The sequence below is a fragment of the Elephantulus edwardii genome, unplaced genomic scaffold (assembly GCF_000299155.1).
Source record: "Elephantulus edwardii isolate Elephantulus edwardi_28Jun2011 unplaced genomic scaffold, EleEdw1.0 scaffold00511, whole genome shotgun sequence".
NCBI classification, from domain to species: domain Eukaryota; kingdom Metazoa; phylum Chordata; class Mammalia; order Macroscelidea; family Macroscelididae; genus Elephantulus; species Elephantulus edwardii.
This window is the reverse complement of record NW_006400261.1, coordinates 117,877-144,500: the sequence shown is the minus strand read 5'-3', so window position 1 is coordinate 144,500 and position 26,624 is coordinate 117,877. Positions and strand designations below refer to the sequence as shown.

At 40.4% G+C, this 26,624-nt stretch overlaps 1 protein-coding gene across 1 annotated transcript; it reads right to left on the bottom strand.

The window, feature by feature from the left end:
* Positions 1 to 11,554: 11,554 nt before the first annotated feature.
* Positions 11,555 to 24,504, bottom strand: GGCT (gamma-glutamylcyclotransferase). The gene is made up of 4 exons (XM_006903118.1): positions 24,364 to 24,504; positions 15,359 to 15,504; positions 13,733 to 13,868; positions 11,555 to 11,710 (listed from the first exon to the last, which is right to left on the bottom strand). The coding sequence occupies exons 1-4, from the start codon at positions 24,502 to 24,504 to the stop codon at positions 11,555 to 11,557; spliced, it is 579 nt and encodes a 192-aa protein (XP_006903180.1).
* Between the last annotated feature and the right edge of the window lie 2,120 nt (positions 24,505 to 26,624).

The following is a 26,624-nucleotide window of genomic DNA, read 5'->3' as shown; positions in this document are numbered from 1 at the left end:
CTTGCTTACTGAAAGTGTGGAGGACTTGAAGAACTTATTACAGAAGATCAAGGAATGCAACCTTTGATATGGATTGTATCTCAATGTCAAGAAAACAAGATTCTCACCATCGGACAGATAGGCAATATCATGATGGATGGAAAAGAGAAAGAAGTTGTCAATAATTTCATCTTCCTTGGATTCACCATTAACACTTTTAGAACCAACAGTCAGCAAATAAGGAGACTCATTGCACTGGGAAAACCTGCAGTTAGGGACCTCTCAAAATTATGAAGGAGTAATGATGTCAGTTAGAAGACTAAGATGTGTCTAATTCAGGCCATAGTCTTTCCAATCACTTGCTGTGCATCTGAGAGCTGAACAATGAATGCAAATGACAGAAGAATTGATGCCTTTTAGCTATGGTGTTGGAGAAGAACACTGAATATCTCATGGATGGTCAAAAAAACAAATGGATATGTCTTGGAGAGGTTGCAGTTTGAGTGCTCTTCGGAGGCAGGAATGGTGAAGCTTTGCCTCACATACTTTGGGCATGTTTCTTGGAAGGGCTATTCCTTGGAGAAGAACATGATGCTAGGAAGGGTGGAGGGTCAGTGAAAGAAAGGAAGACCCTCGACCAGGTGGATTGATGTGACTGTCGCAATGGGCTCTTGTGTGTCAGGAAGTGTGAGGATGGCACACAATAGAAGAGAGTTCCGATCTTAGGGTCTCTATGAGTCGTACTCAACAACACCTAACATCAACATCATGCACTGAACCTATTTTGAACCTAACTGAAAATAAAGACTGTAAAAAAAAAGATTAAAAAAGATGTTTATTTGTGTGTCATTGAGTATTCAAAGATACTTGACTGTGTGAATCACTACACTTTATGGCTAACATTGAAACGATGGGACTCCCAGAACACTTAATTGGGTCATGTGAAGTCTGTACATAACCAAGGAGGCTGTTGTTCAAACAGAACAAGGGAATACGACATAGTTAAAAAACTTTAGGAAGATAAGAAAAAATGTGTGTCAGGATTGTGTCCTTTCTCCATATGTATTCAATCTGCATGCTAAACAAATAATTCAAGAAGCTAGACTATATGAAGAAGAATGTGGCATCATCTTTGGAAAAAGATTCATCAACAACCTGCATGGTACAGATGAAACAATCTTGCTTGAAGAAAGTGAAGAGAAATTGAAACACTTGCTGCAGAAGATCAAAGATTTCAATATTAATTACATTTCAATATGAAGAAAACAAAAATCTTCACCAATGGACCAATAGGCAACATCAGGATAAATGAGAAAAGATTGAAGTTGTTAACTATTTCATCTTACTTCGATCCACAATCAACCCCCATAGTATGATTAAAGAAAGCAAAAGATTCATTGTATTGGGAAAATCTGCTCTCAAGGGCTTCTCCAAAGTGTTAAAGAGCAAGGATGTCGGTTTAAAGACTAAGGTGTGTGTGAATCATGCTATACTTTTTCCATTTTTTTCCCCTGTGCATCTGAAATTTGGGCATTAAATACGATGACAGAAAAAGAATTAATACCTTGAGTTTTGGTGTTGGTAAAGAGTACTGAATATCCCATGGACTGCCAAAAGAACAAATAATTCTGTCTTCTAGAACGTGCATCTAAGGTGTTTGTTCCCCTAGATGAAAGGATGGTCAACTTCATCTCACTTCCTTTGGTCATGTTGTTAGGAGGGGTCAGTCCTTAGGAAAGGACATCATGTTGGAAAAAGTGAAGGATCAGATAAAGAGAGGAAGACCCCAGACAAGATGAGTTGACACAGTGAGCTCTGGTGGCCTAGTGGCAAGAAGGTGTACTGCAATCCCAGAGGTGAACGGTTCAAATCCACCAGATACTCTGCTGGAGAAGGAGGAACAATCTCCTCTGTACTAGTCAGATCTGATTTGACAGTACACACACACACACACACACACACACACACACACACACAAAATAATAACAATTTTTTAAAAAAGATGAGTTGACAGTCACTGTAACAGTGGGCTCACGCATATTAGAGATCATAGGGATGGTGCAGGATAGGGCAGAGTTCAGATCTGTTCTTCATAGGGTCTTATGAGTGGTAATCAACTCCAAGATAGCTAACAACAACAAACAACAGCAATCTTATAGTTCATAAATTATTTTGTAGATACCTGCATCTGCTGTTTAGTTCACATGCAAGATAACATTCTCTAAACTCATAGATGTCCATACCCTACCTACAGACTCTAAGAACAAGTAAGATCATATAACAAAGACATATTTAGGTTGTCGAAGCTGTGCTGCAATCCTGAAGGCATATAGTTTGAGGCCACCAGCCACTCCACAGGAGAAGGATGGACCATCTTCTCCTGTGCGATTAACTGCCTCTGAAAACGTGCTGGAGGGTCAGGTATGGGTTATCCAACTCCACAGAACACAACAGAAACAACAATGCTCTCATAGGGAGCTCTTGTGCTGTTTCCCTGCTAAGTGCCAAACCTCTCAGGTGGCTTGAATGCACCAGCTGTTCTAAGAGGAAGATGCAGTCTCCTCCCTTTTGATTTTCAGCTTATGAATACTTGCTGGAAAGTCTGCAATCAGTCAGTTCTGACTAGACAGCAGTGAATTGAGATGTTGAATATAATAATACGAATCTTTATACACAGACGACGGAGGCAACATAGAGAGACCAAGAAAGACGGCAAGGAGCCTTAAGGAACCAGCTGACAATGATGACTTCCTTGATGGAGGGAGTGGGCCATGAACCAATGAATGCAGGTGACCTTTAGAAGTTGGAAAGGGAAAGAGGAGTCTTCCCTGGAATGCTTGGGAGGAAGGAGCACCTTCTGAAGGAACAGAGGGAGCTCAGGGGCAGAGCTCTTCGGAGTTATAGTGCTAATGCAAAGGCTAAGCCTCTCTGGTGGCTCAAATCTCCTCCAGTGTGATTTACAGCCTCGGAAACCCTGCTAGAAAGGCATCTATAGGTTCTGACCTCATGGCAATAAGGTTGAGTTTTTTGTTTTGTTTTGAGAAAGAACACGGCGCTGCTGACATTTTGATCTTAGCACAGTGAGACCCATTTCAGACTTACGACACTAGAACTATAAGCTGTTTATGTTGTCTTATGCAACTACATTTGGGGTAATTTGTAATAGCAGCAATAAGAGCCAGTACAACATGCATGTAAATTCTTAATCGCAACAAGGGTATATTTATGGACATTGAACACAGATGAAAGCAGAAGAATTGATGCCTTTGAGTTGTGGTGCTAGAGAAGAGTATTGAACATGCCATAGACTGCCAAGAGAACAAACAGGTCTGTCCTGGAGAGGGTGAAAAACCAAGCTTCTCTTTGGAGGCAAGGATCTTGATACTTTGGGCATATAGACAGAAAGGATCAGTCTTTGGAGAAGGATATTATGCTTGGAAGGGTTGAGGGACAGCACAGGAGGGGAAGACCCTGAATTAGATGGATTGACTCAGTAACTGGGGTAATAAGGGTAGGTGTGTCAGAGACAGTGAGATTGGCTGAGGATAAAGTAAGGTTCAGAGCTATTGTGCATGGAGTCACTATGAGTAGTAGTTAACTTGACACATAACAACAATAACAACTGAGACTTTTAAAAATTTATTTCTAGTCTTTGCAATCATTTTTATGCTCTACTGATGCTTTTGGAGTTATTTAGCACTATTGTTATGCATTCTGTAACATGGTTCTTAACTTTGTTTTTCTGTTAGCCAACAGCTAGCATTCCTTATAGTGGTCCTTCAGAAGAACAGTCTACACCTGTTAAGAAACCCAGTGAATTGGAATCTACTTGACAGCAGAGAGTTTGAGTGTTGTGGTTAGTCGCCATTGGGCTGATTATGACTCGCAGTGACCCTACATTTATAGAGTAGAATTGCACTGTACTTTTCAAGCTTGTAATTTTTAATAGTAGATCACTAACTAGTGTTGTCTTCTGGATACCGTGGGTGAGTTTGAACTGTTGACCTTCTTGCTAATAATTGGAGACTAAACTACATCACCCAGGGGTTTTCTGCTCCTTTTTAAATGCTCATATGATTTGCTGACTCTGCTTTCTTTTTAGAAACTATTATATGTGTATGTTTAAATTTTTCAAAATAATGTTAGATTCTCATGCATTTTTTTAAAAAGTATGTTTGCCTATAATCATTCATATACATTATGCTTTGTACATGTACTTTGTGTTTTATACAGTCACCTATACACATTATATTTTATATAATTAATTACTATGGCTCTATGCCCCTTATCACCCTGTCTTTTCAAGTCCTCATTGAACTTTCCCCATTACTAACCTCTACTATACCAGTGATTTTCCCTATTCCCCTTTTTCTGTGTTTCTTCTTTCCTTCCCCTTTTGAACATTTGTACATATCTTGCTCAGTTATCCTATTTTCACAATAATGGCCTTATGCAATATTTGTTCTCACGTGACTTCACTCAGCACGACGCTCTTTAGTCTCTCCCATGTTATAGAGTGTTTTATTAAATCATCGTTCCTTTATGCTGCATAGCATTCCATTGAGTGAATGTACCATAATTTCTCAATCTATCCATTGGTTAATGGGCATTTGAGCTGTTTCCATATTGCTGTTATTGTGAATAACGTGGTTACTATGAACATAGGTGCACACATGTCCATTCATATCTCAGTTCTGATTTCCTTGGGATATATTCCTAGAGGTAGAACAGCTGCATCATATGGGATTCCTATGTTTAGCTTTTTGAGGAAACCTCAAACTGCCTTCCATAGTGATTGTACCATTTTAGAATCCCAGCAGCAGTGTGTAAGAGTTCCAATCTCTCTGCATCTTCTCTAACATTTATTGTTTGCTGTTTTGTTAAACTTCGCTAGTGCTGCTAGAGTGAGGTGGTATCTCTCTGATCTGGTTCTCATCTCTGATTGTTAGTGATTTTCCTCCTCTGTAAAGAGTATTTTTATGTCTTTTGCCCATTTTGTAATTGGGTTATCAGTACTTTTCTTGTGGAATCTCAGTGGTATTTTGTAAACTTTGGTTATGAGATCCTTATCTAAAATGTCATTGTTAAATGTTTTTCCAAATATATTGGCTTTCTCTTTATCATATTGGATAATGTTTTGATGCGTGCAGGGATTTGCTTTTAAGAAGGTCCTAACTGTCAGTTTTTTCTTCTTCAGGTTGTACATTTTTGGCTGTATTTGTAAGCCTATATATACCATAGGCTAGGGCTTTTAATTTTGTTCTCATTTTGTCCCTTATGAACTTTAAGGTTTGGGGTTTTATCCCTAGGTCTCTGATCCACTTTGAGTTGGCTTTTTTTTGTGTGTGGTGTGAGATGTGGATCCTGTTTCAGCCTTGTACAGGCAGATAGATTCTCATGCAATTGTGAGAAATAAAGCAAACCATTTACCATTTACTCAATGATAACAGTTTGCAAAAATTGTAATATAGAAAAGCCATAAAATGTAAATGAGCATGGTGAAGACATAGAACATTTCCATCACTTAAAAGATCTCTCTTGCTGTCTTTTGACAGCCACACACACAGGCATATATTTATGACCTCTTATGGCTGTCTTCTGTCACTCAAAGTAAATGTTTTCAAGGTTATTCTTCATTATAACATTTATCAGTACTTCAGTCCTTTTTATGAGTAAATAACATTCCATTGTATAATTAGTTTATCCTTTCATCTATTAATGGATATTTGAGTGGTTTATACCTTTGGCTACTGATAATATGGCTGCAATGAATACACATGAACAGGTGCTTGAGTACAGTGCTTTGGGGTATATATCTAGGAATGCAGGAGCTCTGGTGGCCTAGTGGTAAGAAGCTGTGCTGCAATCCTGAAGGCATGTGGCTCAAATCCACCAGTTGCTCCATGGGAGAAGAATGACAATCTCCTTCCATGTAATTAACTGATTCTGAAAACCCACCAGGGGGTCAGCTGTAGGTCTGTTCTGACGTGACTGCACACAATAACGTAGGAATAGAATTGTTGCGTTATAGAATAATTGTTTCATTTTTGGAATGGATCATCCAGCTGTTTTCCATAGCTTTCACTGTAGTTTTCATTTGCATTTCTCTGGTGAGCAATGATACTGAATTTCTTTTTACGTGCTGCTATGCCATCTCCTTTTGGGAAACATCTCCTCTTGCCTTTTGCTCATTTCCTAATTCTTTTTCTTACATCGGGCTTTGACAATTATTATAGATTTTAGTCATTCATAGAGCTGATATGCTATCTCCTTTGGGGAAATGTAGTTTTTCTGTTTTCTAATTCTTTTTCTCATGTTGAGTTTTGAGGAATTCTTATATATTTCAGATACTAATCCTTAAAGTCCATGGGTGTTACAGACAGTATTCACTTCAGAACCTACGCAGAGGTGCTTGGAGGAAGGTGCTGCAGTCTGCCTCCAGATTACAGGCCTGAAAAGCCCCTGGAGCAGTTAGTTCTGCTCAAAAGACATGGGGTCTTCGTGAGTGAGGATCAACTCCACAGACACTAACAACAAAGTACTATAGACATGTAGTCTGCAAATATTGTCTCTTGCTGTGTATATGTCTTAACAAAAAATGTTTGAAGCACAAATGTTTTAAATTCTTTTAAGTCCCAGTTATTAATTTTGTTATATATCATGTGTTTGGAGGGCACTCTGGTAGTTGAATGGTAAGGAACTGTGCTGCAAACACAAAAGAACATGGTTCAAACCCACCAGCTGCTCCACAGGAGAAAGATGGGCTGTCTCTTCATGTGCGATTTACTGCCTCTGAAAACACATTGGAGGGTCAGCTACAGGTCAGTTCTGACTCGATGGTGCAGAACAACAATGCAAAATCATGTTTTTTTTGTGTCAAATCTCAGAACTCTTTGCAGAACCCAGATCCTGAAGATTTTTTTTAAATTAAAACTTTTAGGCAGAATCACAAGATAAAGGTAAACAACCCAATTGAAAAATGGGCACAGGATATGAACAGACACTTCACCAAAGAAGACATTCAGATGGCAAACAAACACATGAAGAAATGTTCAAAATCCTTCAAATCAAAACAACTATGAGACATCATCTCACACAAGTAAGAATAGCAAAATTTAACAGAATAGCAAGGAACAAATGCTAGCGAGGTTGTGGAGAAACTGGAACACTTATTCACTGTTGGTGGGAGTGTAAAATGGTGCAGCCACTATGGAAGGCAGTATGGTGCTTTTTCAAAAAGTTACAAATAGAAATACCATTTGACCCAGTAATTCCATTACTGGGGATATACCCTAAAGAAACCCTAACCACCACCCAAGCAGATATATGCACTCCTATATTCAACTTTGTTCACAATAGCAAAGTTGGAAACAACCCAAGTGCCCATCAACAAACAAATGGATAGAGAAGCTGTGGTATATTCACACAATGGAATACTGTGCTGCTTTGAAAAACAGGGAACTCTTGAAATATTACACAAAATAGGTGACCCTGGAGGACATTATGCTGAGTCAAATATCCCAGTCACAAAAGGACAAATTTTGCATAGTGACACTGTTGTAAAATGGGACTGACATCGGAGTTGAGGGGACACTGAGAAAGATGGGATAAATTATGTATACTGCACTGAAACAGATGAGGGAGAGAACTGTTTAAAAGGGATATGTGTTTAGGTATTATTGTCATGACATGAGTCCAGAATGAAGGCTGCAGAGTGGAATGGACTTGGGGGAAGGGATTGTATAATAACGAAAGAATTTTTCTTTCCTTTTTCAAAGAGAAGAGGGAATTGATGGGGAGGGGTAGACAGGGAGAAAAGTGCAACAATGAATGAATGGAAATCAAAAGTCTCTGTAAACCTTCATTAAAATTAATGAAAATTTTAAAAATTTTAAAATTTAAAAAACCCAAACTTTCAGGCATAAAAAAAAAAAAAAGATGAGTCTACTCAGTGGTAACGAGTAAGGGAGGTAGGGAGTGGTTACACTTAATGGGGAAACTGTTGTTGTTAGGTGCCATCAAGTTGAGTACAACTCATAGGGACGCTCTGAATAACAGATCTGCACCCTGTCCTGCCTTGTCTGTCCTCATCATCCCTGACACACTTGGATCCATTGCCACAGTCACTACATCAATCCATCTGGTTGCAGGGCTTCCTCTCTTTAGCTGACCAACCACTTTTCAGGTATGATGTCTTTCTCCAAGGAATAGCGTCTCGGAGCAACATGCCGGAAGTATGGGAGACGAAGCTTTACCATCTTTACCTCCGAGAAGCACTGTGGCTACACTTTTTCCAAGACGTAATTGTTTTTTATTTTGGCAGTCAGTTCAGTATTCTTCACCAAGACCACAGTTCAAACGCATCAGTGGGAAGAATAGGCAAAAGTAAATCTTGGGTTGTGGATTCAAGTAGGACAAAGTAATTGATAGTTGCAATTTTTTCTCCATCTAACATGATGGCGCCTATTCATCCCGTGGTCATGTGAAATCTGTACCTAGACCAGGAGACTGTTGTGTAAACAAACAAGGGAATACGCCATAGCTTAAAATTAAGAAAGGCATGCATGTATCTTTTCATCATATCTATTCAATCGTGTTCAAGAAGCTGGACTATATGAAGAACATGGTATCAAGATTGAAGGCACACTCATCAATAACCTTTATTATGTAGATGACACCTTACTTGCTAAATTGAGGACTTTAAGTACTTGCTGCTGAAGATGAAGACTATATCCTTCCATATAGATTATATCTCAATACCAAGAAAACAAAATTTTCACTACTGGACTGACAGATGACATCATGAAAGATAAAAAAAAAAAGGTTGAACTGTCAACAACTTCATCTTACTTGGATCCACAATCGATACATTTGGTACCAGAAGTTAAAAGGTCAGCAGATTTATTACACTGAGAAAGTCTGTAGTCAGGGACCTCTCCAAATTAATGAGAAGCAATGATGTTAGTTTGAAGACTAAGGTGTACTTAATTCAGACTAGAGTCTTCAATCACTTGCTATGCTGCTGAGAACTGGACAAAGAAAAAGAATGACAGAAGAAAATTGATGCCTTTCCAGTGTGGTGTTGGAGAAGAGTACTGAATGTACCCTGGACTGCCAAAAGAACAAATACTTCTTGGAGAAAGTGCATCCAGAGTGGTCCTTGAAGGCAAGGATGGTGAAGCTTTCTCTCACATACTTTGGGCATGTTGCTAGGAAAGGCTATTCTTTGCAAAGGACAACATAATTGGAAAGGTAGGGAGACAGCAAGAGGGGAAAACCCTCATCTAGGTGGGCTGACAGTGACTGTAGCAATGGGCTTGAGTGTGTTGGAGATTGTGAGGTTGGCACAGGATAGGGTGAAGTTCAGCTCTGTTCATAGGGTCACTGTCAACTGTATTTGACTGGACGGCACCTAACAACAACAATAACAAATTACCATTGCTTTTCCACACAGGATTTGCATTTGCCTCTGCCAGGAACCATTGAAGATACCAACAAGGTACCATTTAGGACTCTTCCAAGTTTCTGGCTCCAGAGCGTCAAGTTTCATTTTCTTTCTCTTCAACAGAGCGTTTCAGGGCTATTATCGGCATTTTCACCCAAGGACATTAGCCATGTGCTTCTCAGTACTGTCTGTCCTACTTTCAGCTCACTTCATCTTACTTTATCCTTTCTTTTCGTAGGGGTATTGGTACACCTTGAAGATTTTCCTTACTTTGTTTCAAGCCCAGAAATTATTGACAAAACTATCTGATTGTATTGTGGCAAGGGTACCAAACCCTGGTAGAAATGGAAATCCCTTACATGTGTCATTATGTGGAAAACAACTGGAAATAGAGTACTACCAGATTTATGTTAAAGAAGTCAGTCTTGAAGATACTTTTGATTCTTTAATGAAATGTATTATTTTACTTGGGTAGAATGTATTATGGTAATGTAAGTTATTGCAAAAGTGGCTTTTATTCATTGAATTACCATAACTGAGCTCTGGGTCCTTACAAACTTGGTATTCTTGGGAACCAGGAGTTGGAAAAATTGGAGAAAACCACGTAAATAGTGAGGAATGTAAGCTCTAAAACAGTCTAACTTGTATTCTATGGGTCTGTCTCACTACAGAATTGTTGCCCCAGCCTGAAAGTTGCTTTTGTCATTTGTCCCCCTAGAGAACAAAACCACCTTTATTTTATGCTACTTGGCTCCTTCACACTCATACCAGTAGCCTGTTTCAATGATGTAGATCACTACATTCCCTCTAAGAGATTTTTAAAGTCAGTATTACTTTTTTCACAGCTCTTTGCCCCTTCACTTACTTAATAAATGTCAAGATATAATTTCTTGATAAGTCAAATATCAAGTTTTTCTGAAACTTAGTTTTTCATAGCTAGAAAGGGATGTGACTGACAATTCTGCTTGTCTAGCACCAGAAATTCTCTCTCATCTAATAGAAACTATATATGGGACCAATATCAGACCCATCACATGTGATGACCTGAGTCCTTCTTTTCAGTCACTTGCTATGCATCTGAGAGCTGGACAATGACTAAGGATGACGAAAGAATTGATGCCTTTGAACTGTGGTATAGAGAAGAGTACTGAATATCCCACGGACTGCCAAAAGAACAAACAGGTGTATCTTGGAGAAGGTGCAGCCAGAGTGCTAGTTGGAGGCAAAGATGATGAAGCTTTGTCTCACACACTTGGGGCCTGTTGCTAGGAGACGTTATTCCTTGGAGTGGGACATCATGCTTGAAAAAGTGGAGGCTCAGTGAAGGAGAGTGAGACCAGGTGGGTTGACACGGTGACTGTAACAATGGGCTGTGTCAGAGACTGTGAAGACAGCACGGGATGGGGCAGCGTTCAGATCTGTTCTTCATAGGGTCGCTATGGGTTGTTATCAGCAACAACAACCACCACTACATAAGAGGATGCTCTGGTAGCCTAGTGGTAAGAAGCTGTACTGCAATCCAGAAGGCACATGGTTTGAATCCATCAATTGCTCCAACGGAGAAAGATGGGCAGTCTTCTCCTGTGTGATTAACTGTCTCTGAAAACCCATGGGAGAGTCACTTGATAGCACACAATGACCACATATCATGAGCATTTATTCCCCAGAAAAGAGTATACCATCTTCCAATTTGTAAAGTTTCATTATCACCTGTCTCAGCAGTTTGCTTGCTCTTATTAAACTGGACTAAAAATCTGAGACAGAGCAGATCACCATTCACCAGCACCATCATTAGGCAGGCTATAAATTTATCCTTTGCCACAGAGCTAGAATACACTTAAAATCAATTCCAGAAAACAGCTTTCCATGTTCTGAGAAAAAAGTACCAATATCCATTTGCCATGCATTCCAATGCCTTAAATGTTAGCTCCATCTTACATTTGTCTAACTCCTAACCCAGTTTTGGTTTTGCCTGAAAAGAAAGAACCCTCAGGTGAGAAATCCTCTCAGAGTAGTGTTTAAAATCCTTTAAACATACAGATATCTCAGGTCTGTCTTCTCAAACATTAAACATGCCTTCGAACAGCACATAGATATCCTCAGATAGGTCTCTCTCTCTGTGGATATTGTCTAGTTTGTTTTAGTACTTAGTTTCTCTTTTCCTCTTTCAATCATATCTTCAATTTCTTTTGAGAGCTTTCCTTTGAAGTCATTTGGTTCTATTGCTTTTAACTTCTGTTGATAGTCCAGTGGCAAATCATTCTCTTTTGCACCCATGCAAATGACCTAGAAATGATTAAAACAAACAAAGATCCTTTTAGTTAGGAGCAAAATTTAAATACCACAGCTTTATGTGTATTGTCAAAGCACAGTATCTTTGCCTTCATTCAAATTTTGGATAACTCTAAAACAACTGATGTGGAGGGACAACAAAGGAGAAGAAGACCCTCAACCAGCTGCATTGACAGAGTGACTGCAGCGATGGGCTCTATTGTGTCAGAGATTGAGATTAGCTCAGGGTAGGACAGGGTTCAGATCTGCTGTTCATAGGTTCAATGTGAGTCATACTCGATGACACTTAACAACAACTAGACCAGTTAAAGAACAATGTATTCCTTTTCATGCTAAGTATGGATGTATAGTTTTTAAAGCAATGTAATAATCTTATATAGTATAATAGGACAAAATATAGATTATGGGTAAAATAATTGGTTTCTAATAACCTAGAGCAAGAGAAGAAGGAGACAGGAACTATAGAAAGATATGCTTTGCAGGTCTGATTTTGCTTCCCTAGACAACTACTCTTTTGCCACAAGATGAGAAGAAATGGATGTGCCCAACCATTGATAGTGAACGTTGGGTCAGGGTCTCAGTAGATGGGTCAGAAGTTCAAAGTCTTATTGGTAACTAGACTCACTACAGCTAGTGAGACTCTTGAATTTAGGGTTTTAGCCTTGACTTTCAGACTGAGCTGAAACTACTCCATAAAGTTCTATTTACACTAAGCCACAATTTAGCTCAATAAAAAATTACTCTCTTGACCACTGTACCCTATAGAAGATTATTATATAATAGTGAAATAACAGTAACTCAAAACTCCAGATGAGAATTTTAAGGGGCAGAGATTCTATGTTGCCAGTGGTAAAACAACAGAAGCAGAAATAGTAAGAATGGTGAAGTACTGAAGAATATAACCATTGTCAACAAACTGTACATATAAAAATTGTTAACAGGCATATGTCTTGTTGCTTTTACTTTTACAGACAAAAATATCTTTTCTACCAGTCTGTCTATCTGTCTGTCTATATCTGTCTACACACACACACACACATACACATTTGTAAATAAATACGATGGCATAAAATTTGTTTGAATTTTTAAGACAAAAACACCCTTCTTCAAAAATATTTTTAAGTTTATAGGAAGCAGTTTCTACATTACCACTAGAATCTGCTCTTGCTCTAAATTAGACATGGGGGAAAACAAAGGATGGCTATTACGTTCATTGATGTTTCCAAGATCTGCACCAGGTTAAGCCCCCAGGGGTCCGTTCTGGAAAATGCTGGGATAAGGCTAAGAACTGAAACACACATTCCAGATGGCATGGCCTCATTGGCCCTGAAAACAGGGACCTTCCATTTGCATTTCTGAAAAACAATGCTGAGATTGTTATCCCACGTTTTTTCCTATGTCTAAATCTAAAAGGAAATACAGAGAAAAAAATTTTAAAAGCCAGAAATAGGTAGTTTCCTCATTAAAAAAAATATTTTTCTCTCTTCTTGTTCATGAAATACTGTTTTGTGGAGGAAGCTCTGCTGGTGCAATGGTTAAAGAACTTGGCTGTGAACCAACAGGTTGGCAGTTTGAACCACTAGCCACATTGTCAGTTATTTTGTGGGAGAAAAAATGCTTCGCTAAAAATTTTCAGCCTTGAAAACCTTGTAGAGTGGTTCTACTCAGTTCTTTAGGGTCGCTATGGATTGGAATGGATTTAATGGCAGTGGGATTAAATGATTAGTAAACCAATTAAAAATACACCTTTTTCAAACTCTCATTGCTGTTGAATCAGGACCAACTCGTTGACCTTGTTGTGGCTTTTCCAAGGCTGTAAATCACGGGGGGGAGACTGCTCATCTCTCTCCCACAGAACAGCTGGGGGATTTGAACCGCCAGAGAGGCCTGCAGCTTAGGTTAGTTGCTCAATTCCCTAGGGGTGAAGATGCCAGAGCTCCCAAAACATAACGTGCGCACACAATTCAGGTATGCTATTTTCTACCTTAAAAAAGAAATCGTTGTTCAGTAGCTTACCGCTTTATACTGTGGTGATGGGGGAACACTATCGTAGTTTTGCATCTGATAGCTTCGACAGGTTATTTCTTTTTTTTCTTGAGTGCAAACTGTAACTTCTATTACAGCATACATTCCACTGCTAACCCCTTCTTGCCTGAAACCAGAAAAGCCAAATTTTAACCATACTCAATATACACAACTTAGTTTACTGGGGAAAGTCTTAATTAAATTTGGGTTATTGTTGTTAGGTTCTGTTGAGTCGCCTGTGACTCAGTGACCCTCTGTACAGGAGCTCTGAAGCCTGCCCTGTCCTTAGCCAGCCTTACTGACTCTGACACACCTACTCCCATTGTCCCAGTTATTGAATTGATCCATCTCATTTGAAGTCTTCCTTTCCTGTGCTGTCCCTCCACCCTTCCAAGCATGATGTCCTTCTCTAATGACAGGTCCCTCCTGGCCACGTGCCCAAAGTATGTGATATCGAGCTTCCAAATCCTAACTTCTGAGGAGAAACTTCGTTTCACACTCTCTAAGACTGACCTGTTTGTATTCTTGGCTGTCCATGATAAGGTCAAGACTCTTGGGGTATTGAATTAAAATTACATATAGTAGTTGTTACCAATGTATTTGGGGACATAAAAGAGCATATTTTCAGTGCCACCATAGCAAAAGTAATCTTATTGATTCAATGCAACCACAGTTAAAATTCTAGTTTTGTATATATTTAATAGATCTGTAGTTGTTCTTCCTTAAAACATACTTCAATATAGTTTTTTCAGTTTTATACTCCTTAAAAATTGCCTTCTACACTACAAAACTCAATGGCACATAACAATAATAACATACTATGACAAGTTTGGAAGCAGGTGTGCATCCACTTCCTAAATAACATGCTTCCAAAAACTCTATGAACTTTGATAAATGTCCATAGTTGTAGAGGGATTTCAGGTCTTGTGTTCTTAGGGGCGCTATGAGTCATGCTCAACTCGAAGGCAATCAACAACACCAACACTACAAAAAAAAAGGACTTTTATTTTAAGACAGCAAATAGATACTCATCAAAAAAGAAAAAGATTCTTGTTGTTAATTAAGAGGAGTATTAAGTAGATGAGAGAAATTACCCTCAAGCCTTATTCCTTCTCAAATGCCACACAACTTAGAGAGTTCTACTTGTAAAAAAGTATCAAAACATGTCAATATGTTTGCTGCTCTTACAATTATCATTACTAACTGATGCAACTGCCATCTTTAATAATAATTTTCCAAAAACTGAATCTAAAGAAACCCAGATAACTCCTCTAGGAATCAATAGATGTACGGAGTAATGATGAAACTCTTCATGCATTTCCACAGTATGAAACTTCAGAAAAAGATTTTTATAAAAGACAAATAAGTGGAATGAAAATGAGACGTTTGCATTCTTAGTTTATAGAAGAAATTGCAAATATTCCCTCAAATCTCAGTCAGGAAGCACAGTCTTTCTAGGTCTTTATTTTAAGCAAAATCATATCTCAATGTCGACCCTAAGTGTGAAAAAAAGTTTATAGTATACTGTTTTGAAACCCAATATACATATCCTTGAATATAATCTTCTTTTTAAATTATTATTTCTGTTTAATGTAAAATTAGAAGCCACCTACTTACTTATCCAAAGAACTTAAATGGCTTTTGTTAATTCTCCATATTACTCCCCACACTTCATCACCAGGACTTTGGAGAATGGTAGCTATACCTCCATGCCAAGTGGGACTTTCTTTGCCTTGGGGATTGCCAAAGTCGAGCTTAAAATCCTAGAAAAGAAACCAGAACGATATGGTTAATAAAGAGTTGAACCTTAATTTTCCTGTCTAAAAAGAAAAAGATTCACTTTGAACTTCATGCAATTAAAACATTCAGTAGTGTCTTCTAACAGAACAATAAACAGACAATGACCAAGATCTCAAGGACTATATTTATTACCATATTTTCTTTAAAAATTTAATATAAACAGAATATGTACAAATATCTTAACATACACAAAAGATTTAAGGGGGGTTTTATTTTCTATAATGCACAATATTTGTCTCCATACTTCTACTAATACCCTAACATAACAGCTTCCATTTCTACAAATTATTTTTCAATCTACAGAAAATAATTTAAATTAGATGCAAGTGTTGTTACTGCTTTTATATGGCATGGAGTCACCTGAGACTCATGGCGACCCTATGTACAATAGCTCTGAACCCTGCCCTATCCTGAGCCACTCTCACTGTCACTGACAAACCTAACCTTATTATCTCAATTATTGTGTCAATCCTTCTGATCCAAGGTCTTCCTCTCTTGCACTGTCCCTCCACCCTTCCAAGCATGATAAATCCTACTCCAAGGACTTGTCTCTACTGGCAACATGCCCAAAGTATGTGAGATGGTGCTTCAAAATGTTCACCTCTAAGGAGTAACTTGGTTTCAATCTCTCTAGGACAGACCTGTTTGTTCTCTTTTTGGTCTATGAAATGTTCAACACTCTTCTCCAGCATCACAATTTGAAGGCATCAATTCTCCTTCTGTCTTTCTTAGTCATTGTCCAGCTCTCGGATGCATAGCAAGTAATTGCAAAGACCATGGACTGGATCAGGTGCACCTTAGTCTCCAGACTGACACTATTGCTCTTTAGTGCTCTCAGAAAAGGTCCCTGACAGCAGATCTTCCCAAAGCAATTTCTTTTGATTTCCTAACTGCTAGTGCCAAGAGTAATGAGAGTGGAACCAAAAAAGCTGAAATTGTTAACAATCTCAATCTCCTCTCCAACTATCATGATGCTGCCAATTAGCCTAGTTGTGAGAATCTTTGTCTTCTTGATGTTGAGCTTCAATCCTTATTTAAGATTATAGTCTTTGACCTTCTGCAGCAAACACTTTAGGCCCTCCTCATTTTCAGCAATCAAGGATGTGTGATCTGTAGAATGCAGGTTGATGAGTCTTTCTCCAATTCAGATGCCATACTTCTCCTCATAAAGCCCCTCTTCCCAAATGATCTGTTTCACATATAGATTGAAAAGGTATGGAAATGAGACACTTCTATGAGGTATTCCTTTCCTGATTTTGAACCATGCCGAGTTTCCTTGCTCTGTTCTGACGACTGCCTCTGGGTCCAAGTATAGATTTCGCCTGAGCACAATCAAGTGTTCTGGAATTCTCATTCCTCTCAGAGTCAGTCAGTTTGTTGTGATCCACACAGTCAAACTTCTTTGCATAGTCAATGAGACACGGACAGACATTCTTTTAGTATTCTCTGCTCTCAGCCAAGATCCATCTGACATTGGCTATGATATCCCTAGTGCCACAGCCTCTTCTAAACTCAGCTTGTATTTCTGGTAATTCTCTGTTGATGGACTGTTCCAATTGCTTTGCTTGCATGTGGTATTAGTGATATTGTTTGACAAGTTCCACACTGTTGGATCACCTGTTTTTGGTATGAGAATAAATACTGATCACTTTCAGTCAGCCAGCCAAACAGCTGTCTTTCAGAGAAGCACGTGAAGTGGATGTTAATTGTTGAAGTTGGGTGATTACTACAGGGACACCATACTTTTCAGAGTATCCTACCAGCATATGTTATCAAGAGGGGCCAGTCCTTAGAAAAAGACACCAAGCGGCAAAACATAAAAGGGCAGAGAAAGAGAGGAAGACACTCAACAAGATGGATTGACATAGAGACTACAACAATGGGCTCACCAATGGCAGAAATCATAAGACGACACTGGACAGGACAGGGTTCTGAACTGTCGTTTGTAGCCTCACTATTAGTTGTAGTCATCTCAACAGTGCCTAACAACAGCAGCAACATAGGCAGCTTGAGTTGCCTAATGGCTAAGGAGTTGCGTTGCCAACCCAAAAGCAAGTGGTTTGAATCTAGCATCTGCTCTGTGGAAGAAAGACTGGCAATCTCCTCCTGTGCACTTTATCACCTCTGAAGCCCAGTGGAGGGACAGCTAGTAATCAGCACCAAGTTTAGTGCAATAAGCTCTAGCCACAACTTAAATATATTGAAAAACTGTGGCTTACAAAGATTCAGAATTTTGCGTAAAGTGTCACAACTAATAAGCAATGGAACCTTGTTTCTAGTTTAGCTTCTTTCTTCACAGAAGGATGGGAACAGGGGCTAAAGTCTTGGGGAGATTGGAAATCCTTACTTGCTTTAAGATTTCATTCTCTCCAGATTTTTTAGCATTAAAACAAAAAAAGTTGCACTAGACAGTAACCGTATGTTTCTTGCCAGATTTATATTTTATCCTTGTCCCATTTATTTTCTCAAAACCTTGTTAAACATTTAAGAAAAATGGATGGCTCCAGTAACCAGCATGTTCAGATGGAATAATGCAATTTTTTTGGAGGCAAATACTACCAGGAAGACATCAGTAGATCTGCTAATTATTACAGCTCACTCCAGGGCCTGGTAGTCTATTGTGAAGTCCTACATTATTGTTATTGTTTTTTGTTGTGTGCTCTCGAGTTATAGCTGACTTCTCTAGCTGGTTTTCAGAGGCAGGAAATCACACGAGAAAAGTCTGCCCACCCTTCTCCTGTGGAGCAGGTGGTAGATTCGAACTGTGTGTCTTTTGCATCACAATGTAGCTTCTTATCACTAGGCCATTGGAACTTCCAAATCCCACAGACATGCACGTTAACTCCCCTCCCCAAGACTATTTCCTCTAAGATAGAGGTTAACATGTTGGAAATACCCAAACTGCCATTTCACTCCATCATCTCGAACATTCATTATTCCTCCGCGTTCCATTCATTTCACTCTCCTCTGGGACTTTTTATTCAGTAATTTGATGAAAGGTCTTCCAGAAACTCAACGAACTGGGAAATAGCTCGTGAGACTGTGGATGATGTAGGCTGATGCAGATGGCTGCAGAGACTGTGAACAGAGAGCCAGGAGTCTGCAGGCTGAGGCTATTGCCTAGATCAGGTTAGATGCAGTGTCCCCAGGGAATAAGATTTGAGCTTCCTTTATGCGAGATGGGGTGTCATGGATTTCTTGTTCAAAATTACTTCCCTAGCCATCCACTTTGACTTTCATCACGTGACTAGCCGACAACTTGAAACCGAGTGGGTATAATCATTATGGGACCTGTCCATTTTTTCCATCTCAACAAATTTAAACTGAGCAAGTTTAGCAACATTACCAGGAAAGACAAGGAAGTGTGCCATCATCCTTCAGGGCCTGAGATTTCTGAGTCAGTCAGACCTGGATCTACACAAAAGCAGCATTAGCTACAACAGAGAACCAGACACTGAAATGAGGCAGAGCTGACTTTGCACCACCCCACCAAATCAGAGGCAGGGATCTTCACACAAGCTTGCTGGAGGACTGAAGGAAGATGTGATAATTGGCAAGACTAAAGAAAGTTTGTAACACTGACTTCAGATGGCAAGTATGCTTGAAAAGCTCTGTGGGACTGAGGAATTGTATCCTGTTGCCAATCTGAATTGCAATCTGGTTATTTCCCTAATAAAGTCATTATCTGTGAATAGGGTTCTGTAAGATATGTGTGGCCATTCCAATCAATTTTGGAGCCTGTAGAAGAACAGTACAGTTAGTGTCAGAATTAGTTGAAGTAGATGCAGCAATGAGGAGGTCATGGCTTTCACCTTGGGGGAATTAGTTTTATACTGTGGATGTTCTTGATGGGGACAGTTCTCCTTTAAGAAGTTAACAGAGGTCACTCTTTGTACAAGAGAACTAAGAGAGGTTACTTGGGTAATATCTTCTAGTAGTGGGAGGCTTGTATCCCTCCTTAATTCTGTCTCTTTAATACAACAAATAACTCATCCTGGAAGGAAGCATTAAGCATAGAATAACTATCTAAAAGGTTAGAATAACAAAATGGAAAACTACAGATGAAAGCTTGGCTCCACAATCAATACTCTTGGCACTAGCAGTCAGGAAACCAAAAGATGAATTGCACTGGGAAAATGTGGTTTCAGGGACCTCTCTAAAGTACTAAAAAGCAACGAAGTCAATCTAAAGACTAATGTGCATCTGATCTAGGCCATGGTTTCTGCAATTAGTTGCTATGCATTAGAGAGCTGGACAATGACTAAGGATGATAGAAGAAGAATCGATGCCTTTGAGTTGTGGTGCTAGAGAGAAGTCTTAAACATACCATGAACTGCCAAGAAAACAAACAGGTCTTCTTGGAGAGGGGGGTAAAACCAAGTTTTTCCTCTGTGTGTGTGTGTGTGTGTGTGTGTGTGTTGTTAAATCATATTTTGAAGCTCTAACATCATTCTTGGAAGGGTAGAGAGATAGTGCAGGAGAGAAAGTCCCTTGATGAGATAGAATGATACAGTAATGGGGTAAATGGGGGTTGGTGTGTCAGAATTAGTGAGACTGGCTCAGGACAAAGCAGGGTTCAGAGCTGTTGTACATAGGGTCGCTAAGTCATAGGCAACTCGATGGCACATAACAACAACAACAACAACAATCAGACCAACACCATGGATGAAAGTGTGCCATACTACTTAATTCGTTGTACACAAGACTATTTCCATTTCTCATATTTTTCTTGTTTCTCAGCATTTTCTGGCTATTTGACCATTCTCTCCTGATCTACTGCCTTTCCAATGTTTAGGCTGATCCTTGATCTCAGTTTCCATTGTCAATTTTCCTCCTAGATCTGGTCTGTAAAGGTTCGGATTTCCTGGGACTTGGTCCAGGCTCCCTTCTCACTTTACCTAGTAGTTTGTCCAAGACAAACTTCAAAAGTACTTTGAACAGGGTCTATCACTTCTTGTTATGTGTTGTTGACTATGACATAGCTCTGAATTCTGCCCTATTCTGAGCGAACCTCACTATCTCTGATACACCTGCCCCCATTACCCTGTCACTATGTCAATCCATCTCATCCAGGTTCTTCCTCTCTTGCGCTGACCCTCTACCTTTCCAAGCATGATATCCTTCTCCAAGGACTGGTCCCTCCTGGCGACATGCCCAGAGTATGTGAGACAGAGTTTCAAAGTCCTTGCCTCCAAGGAGCAACCCAGTTTCACTCTCTCCAGCACAGACCTGTTTGTTCTCTTGGTAGTCCATGGTTTGTTCCATACTCTTCTCCAGCTCCACAACTGAAAGGCGTAGATTTTTCTTCTGTCATCCTCAGTCATTGTCCAGCTCTCTGATGCACTGCAAGCAATTGAGAAGACCAGTCCCTGGATCTGGTGCACCTTAGTCTCTAGACTGACACTGTTGCTCTTCAGCACTCTAGAGAGGTCCCTGACAGTAAACTTTCCAAATACAACTCATTTTTTTATTTCCTGACTGCTGGTGCCAAGAGTGTTGATGGCTGAGTAAGATGGAATTGTTAACAATCTCAATCTCTTCTTCACCTATCACAATGCTGCCAACAAGGCTTGTCTCTTAGGAAGTACTAAACAAATCTTACTATTTTTGATCCCTTGGCTATCTTGCAAGCACCTCAAACTCAGTATTAAAAATTTAATTTAACAATTTCCCTCCCAAACCTGTTTTTCCTCTTTCAGTAAACATCACCATCATCAAACATGTTGCAATAAAAACCTTGATATCTTTGATATTCTTCCTATCTCCTCCCTGTTTTAATCACCAAACCTTAACAATGTTATCTCCTAAATACCTCTCAAACACCCCTATTTGCTTGATTCCACCCTAGTTCAGAAGCCACTGAACCCAGTGGTTAAATAACTTCCTAAGGGGGCTCCCCATGTCTACCCTTGACACTCTTCCTTTCAATTCATCCTCCATTGCAACCGGAATGATTTTTTACAGATGTAAACCTAATCCTTTATTTGTGTAAATTCTGTGACGGGACTAGAAATAAAATTCAAAGTCTCCTCTGAACTCTGCTGTCCCAAAGTCTGGCCCTTCTCTGTATTCCTAGTCCCTGTATCACGTTCCCCTCTCTAAACTGTAGCCACATGTCTGGAAGACCTAGTGTCTTCCTTCCTCAGATCCTTTGCACACGCTGTTCCAGTTATTTGTCCTGTCCCCCAGATCCTTCAAGTCTTAGCTTTAAAGGCACATTTCACGACAACTTTCCTGACCTTCAAATTAGGTCAAATCCAGATCCTCCACTCACACAGTGCAATGCTGGACCTTTCAAGTCTCCTTTTAAAGATCGACTATAACCGATTGTGTGTGTGAGAGTGTGTGTGTGTGTGTGTGTGAGAGAGAGAGAGAGAGAGAGAAAGTGTGTGAGTGAAAGTGTGTGATAGCTCTTCTCTTATACTCCTCACTCCAGACTTAAAGCATCTGCACTCTCTTTCCCCTCTTTATGGGTTGGGGCATATCAGAGCCCTCCTCCTAGTTTAGAAGCTCCAAAATTCAGAAGCTGGTTTTCCCAGCTTCACTTGCAGCCAAGAAATGGGCACATGGCCAAGACTTGGCCAATGAGGACACCCCCTTGGCTCTCTAAATCAGAAGCTGGACCAGTAAGTACTTTGCTCTGGTGGTAGTGACCACATCTGGGTTTTGAGGACTTCAGGGTATAGTGCTGCTGGCAGGCAGGCCATCCTGGTAAAGCCCCACAGTGCTTCAATAGCGCTCCCTGGCCTTCTGGGTGACACCAGCTGGTAAGAGTTCCCTTGCCTCCTTTCATGCCTCCCTGCTTTGTCAGCTTGGGGCTCCTGCCTTCCTGGTCATTCTGTGAGCTCTCCAACAACCTTTCAGTATTTTCTGCTTAAATCAGCCAGCTTTAGCTGCTTGTAAAGAATAATACTGACACATATAGCAAAGAGCATGTCTGTCTAGTTCAAGAAGGTCAAAAGGTTTGCATAGAAGTTGTTTCCATGTCCCACCCACAGACAAGAAGGTTCTCAAAGCAGCACTTGACTCAGTCATCTTTGCTTCTCCAAGCAAGTGCAAAGAGAATGAACAGGATATACTGACGAGCAATGATTTACTAAAGATAGTGACTTTTCACCCAATGACTTAACTGAGCACAAGTGGTCTCTGTGGGCAAGACACAGGCCCTCCCAGATCAGCAGCAAAAGGCAGCTGAACAGATTTTTCCAAGTAATAGATGAGAAGACAGTGAGAGGAATCTGCTGAAAGGTAGAATAAGGCCAGAAGTTAAAACTCTCCATTGGGTCTAGCAATAAACTACCAGGCCCTAGTGTAGTCTGTAATCTTAAGTGACAACTGATAAGTCTGTATCTGTTAACAAAAGTACAGAACAGAAAACAACATATTTCTCGATTTGGGTGGAAGTAGCCTTTGCAGAGGCACCAAGTGAATATGGATTCATGGGGAGGGCCATGAACTAATCCATCATGTTGTTGTTAGGTGCTGTGAAGTCAAGAATGACTCATAGCAACCCTATGACTCATAGCAACCCTATGAACAACAGTCCCTGTCTTATCCTGTTTCATCTACATAATTTCTTACATACTGAGCCCACTGCAGCAGTCACTGTGCCAAAAAACCTAGTCGAGGGTCTTCCTCTCTTTTGCTCATGCTTTATCTTTTTAAGTATGATTTCTCTCTCCAAGGAATAGTCTCTCCTAGCAACATACCCAAAGTGTGTGAGACGAATCATTGTTATCATTGACTCCAAGGAGCACTCTGGCTGTACCTTCTCCAAGACATATGTTAATTCTTTTGTCAGTCCACGGACATGAGAAGAGCTCAAATCTGTACAAGGCTAGGCACACGTGCAGAATGTTTAAATGTTCACTCAGTCACTCCCATTGAGTTGGTTCTGACTCCTAGTGACCCTCCACTGGGACTCTGAAGCTGTAAATAATAATGGGAGGTGACTGCCCATCATGACAGCCTTTGGGTTAGCAGCACAACTCATACACGCCACTAGTGCTTCTCTCACCATGTAAACATTAGCAAGCGTTGGTGGAGTGGAATGTGGGTAGGGTGGAACTCTTAGTGACCAAGAGGGCACAGTTGCTAGGATAGCAAAGTTGAATATAACGAATTCAGTGTAGGGTAGTGTGACATGGAAATAAATACAATTGTTAATGAGAATCTTAATGTACTCTAATCAAGAAGAAACTGTGAAAGATTAAATAGGAAATTTTATTGAGGAACAAGTCTGAAAAGGCAAGGAACATGGTTACACAGTTTCAAGAATATACTCAATGCCCTGAGTTGTACCTGTAGAAATTGTTAAATTGCTAAATGCTCTGTTGTGTGCATCGTCCATAGAATTTGTGCTACTATGCAAAAGTGGTTTAAATCCACCTGTCGTCCCACAGAAGAAAGATGGGTAATCTCCTCCTGTGCAGTTTACAGTCTCCAAAAATCCACTGGAGGGTCAGCGAAGGGTGGGTTCCAAAGCGACAGTTATGAACTTGAGTTCAGAGTTCTGTCATGTACATTCTCAACAAATAAAAGTAATTTTTAAAAAGGAGATTTCTACCCTGGTAAAATGACTTCTCACTGCTCAGTAAACAGGAGCCCTGGCGACACAGTCTGTGGCTTGAACTCATCTAGTAGCTCGTCCAGAGAAAGACCTGGCACTCTGGCAGTCATAGACACCCTATGAGAGTAGTCCTATGTTCTCCTATAGAGCCACTATTAGTTGATAATCACAACAAAATTAGTCACAATCGACTTGACAATAACGTAAACCGGCCACAACAAGGGATAAGGAAGACTGGCCACAGAGCACTTACCTGCAGGCGGGCCACACAGCAGAAGGTGGCCGAGGGGTTTTGGAGGTGGATCCTTTCTGACAACAGATTACTGCCATAGGCGAAGTATAGAAAACTGTCTTTTTCATGGTTCCCGCAGTGCCCACAGTCTGAGTTCGCCATGTCCCACCAGATGCTTGCACCGTTCCAGGAGTCCAAAGCAGAATTGTGAGAAGTAGACAAAGCTGCTCATTGACCCTGACTGTGGGGTTGCCACCATCCTCTGTCCCGCCCCAGTCCCGCCTCTTTCCAAAAGAAGAAAGCGGGGCAAGTCGGCTTATTGGCTGTCAGCGTCCGCCGACGAAAATCACAACCCTTGATTGGTCAAGTCCCTTCTCCTCCTTTCTCCACTTGAACTTTGAAATACTCTTTGCGGAAGCAGCTCTGACTGCATCCTTATTGGATATGCTCCTTTAATGTACCGCCTCCTTTCGCTTCTGATTGGCAGGTAGAGCACACTAGGGCAAGGCAGGACCGTGCTTTCTCAGGCTTGTGGTTTTTGGAGCCTAGTATCTCTCCTTTATTTTAGGGACCTCTGCTCTGGTTGAATCTGAAGACATGCTTCAACCCTGTCGATCTCCCTGGCTGTTCCATGTTCCATGCGGTTTTGCTATCCTAGCATCAGGAGTTCCTCTGGATGAGTGTGTCAAACCCAGCACTCTTCATCTCATGCTTTTGCAAGGACCCTTCCCTTCATGGAGAAGCTCCTTCGAATGCCTTTCCTAGTGTACTTAAAGGCCCAGTTCCAAATCCCGACGTTGTTTATTGACTATGTAACCTTGGAGACCCCTAGACTACCTTTCAAAATTGGGAATCATAAAATAATCACAAGTACCTGGGTCGGTATGAGGAGTGATTTTTGTTAATGTTCTTAGGAGCAACAACTATAAAAGAAATACAAACATAAAACCAAAATTAAGCATCCTTGTTGTATGCCAAGGGGATCATTTAGACCATATTCATCTTATAGGGTGGAGTAGAGAACTAGTCCATAACAAATCGCACTGCTAACCCATAGGCAATGCTTCTGGCAACTCCAATGAATCTTGAGAAAAAGACAGACAATCTCCTTTTGTGGGATTTACAGCCTTAGAAAGGGCCATCTATGGGCATTGACTCAGACGGCTGCAATAAAAGAAGCATGTAAAAGTATGTTGTTGTTGTTGTTGTTAAGTGCCGTCGAGTCGCAGGCGACTCATAGCGACCTTATGAAGGAGAATCCTCGACGCTTGGGTGCCTTTCATCCTCTCTCCAGGTTCATAGGGTTTCCAGAGGCAAGCTATTATGGAAGTGGGTGCCACTCCTCCTTCCACGCTTTTTAATCGGGGGAGCTCCACCCCACTCTCAGTCCGCATTGGGTAGCCAACCACTAACGCACTTGACACATAAGACCTAAACTATCCATCATGTCTTAAATGATGTTGGAGAAACACTCTAATAAAGAAGTAATGCCCCAAATAGTTCTATGATAAAATGGAAATGATCCATTAGTCACCGCACAATGCAGTGAAGAACGCATCGTATTCCAGAGCTAGTAGCCTGTTGTCCCAATTGCTCCTACCATGGAACCACAGGAAAGGGTAGTAGAGCCCACTGCCACAAGGACAGTGTCCTATGAACAACTTCCTGATGGCCAACAGAAGGTGCTTGGTTCACAGATGGCATTTCCAGGGGTAAGTGGCAATATTTGATGTGGAGAGCTTCTGCATTAAGTCCAGTAGATGGAAGGACCCTGACCAAGGAAACTAAGTCAGCTCATTGGATTGAATTGCATGCTACCTTCCTAGCTGTTATAGATCAGTGCAGAAGAGGAAGACCCTGCATGAGATGGAATAACACAGTGTCTGTGACAATGGGGGCCGGTGTGTCAGAGGCTGTGAGACTGGATCAGGATAGGGCAGGTTTCAGAGTTATTGTTCATATGACTGCTATGAGTTGTAGTCAGTTCGATGGGACGTAATAACAACACTACCCTACAGGAAGTTATTACCCAAGTCACTAATCATAGTTCTCCTGGGACCATGGTTTATAACACTGAGCTCCTGCATAAAGGAAGCTTAACTTTGTTGAGCTCCAGTCGCCTTGTGGTAAGAAGCTGCTCTGCAATCTTAATGGCATGTGGTTAGAATCCACCAGCTGCTCCATTAGAGAAGGTTGTTCCCTACTCTCCCATGTGATTTAGCCTCTGAAAATCTGATGGAGGGTCAGCTATGAGTCGGTTCCAATTCAACAGTACACAACAG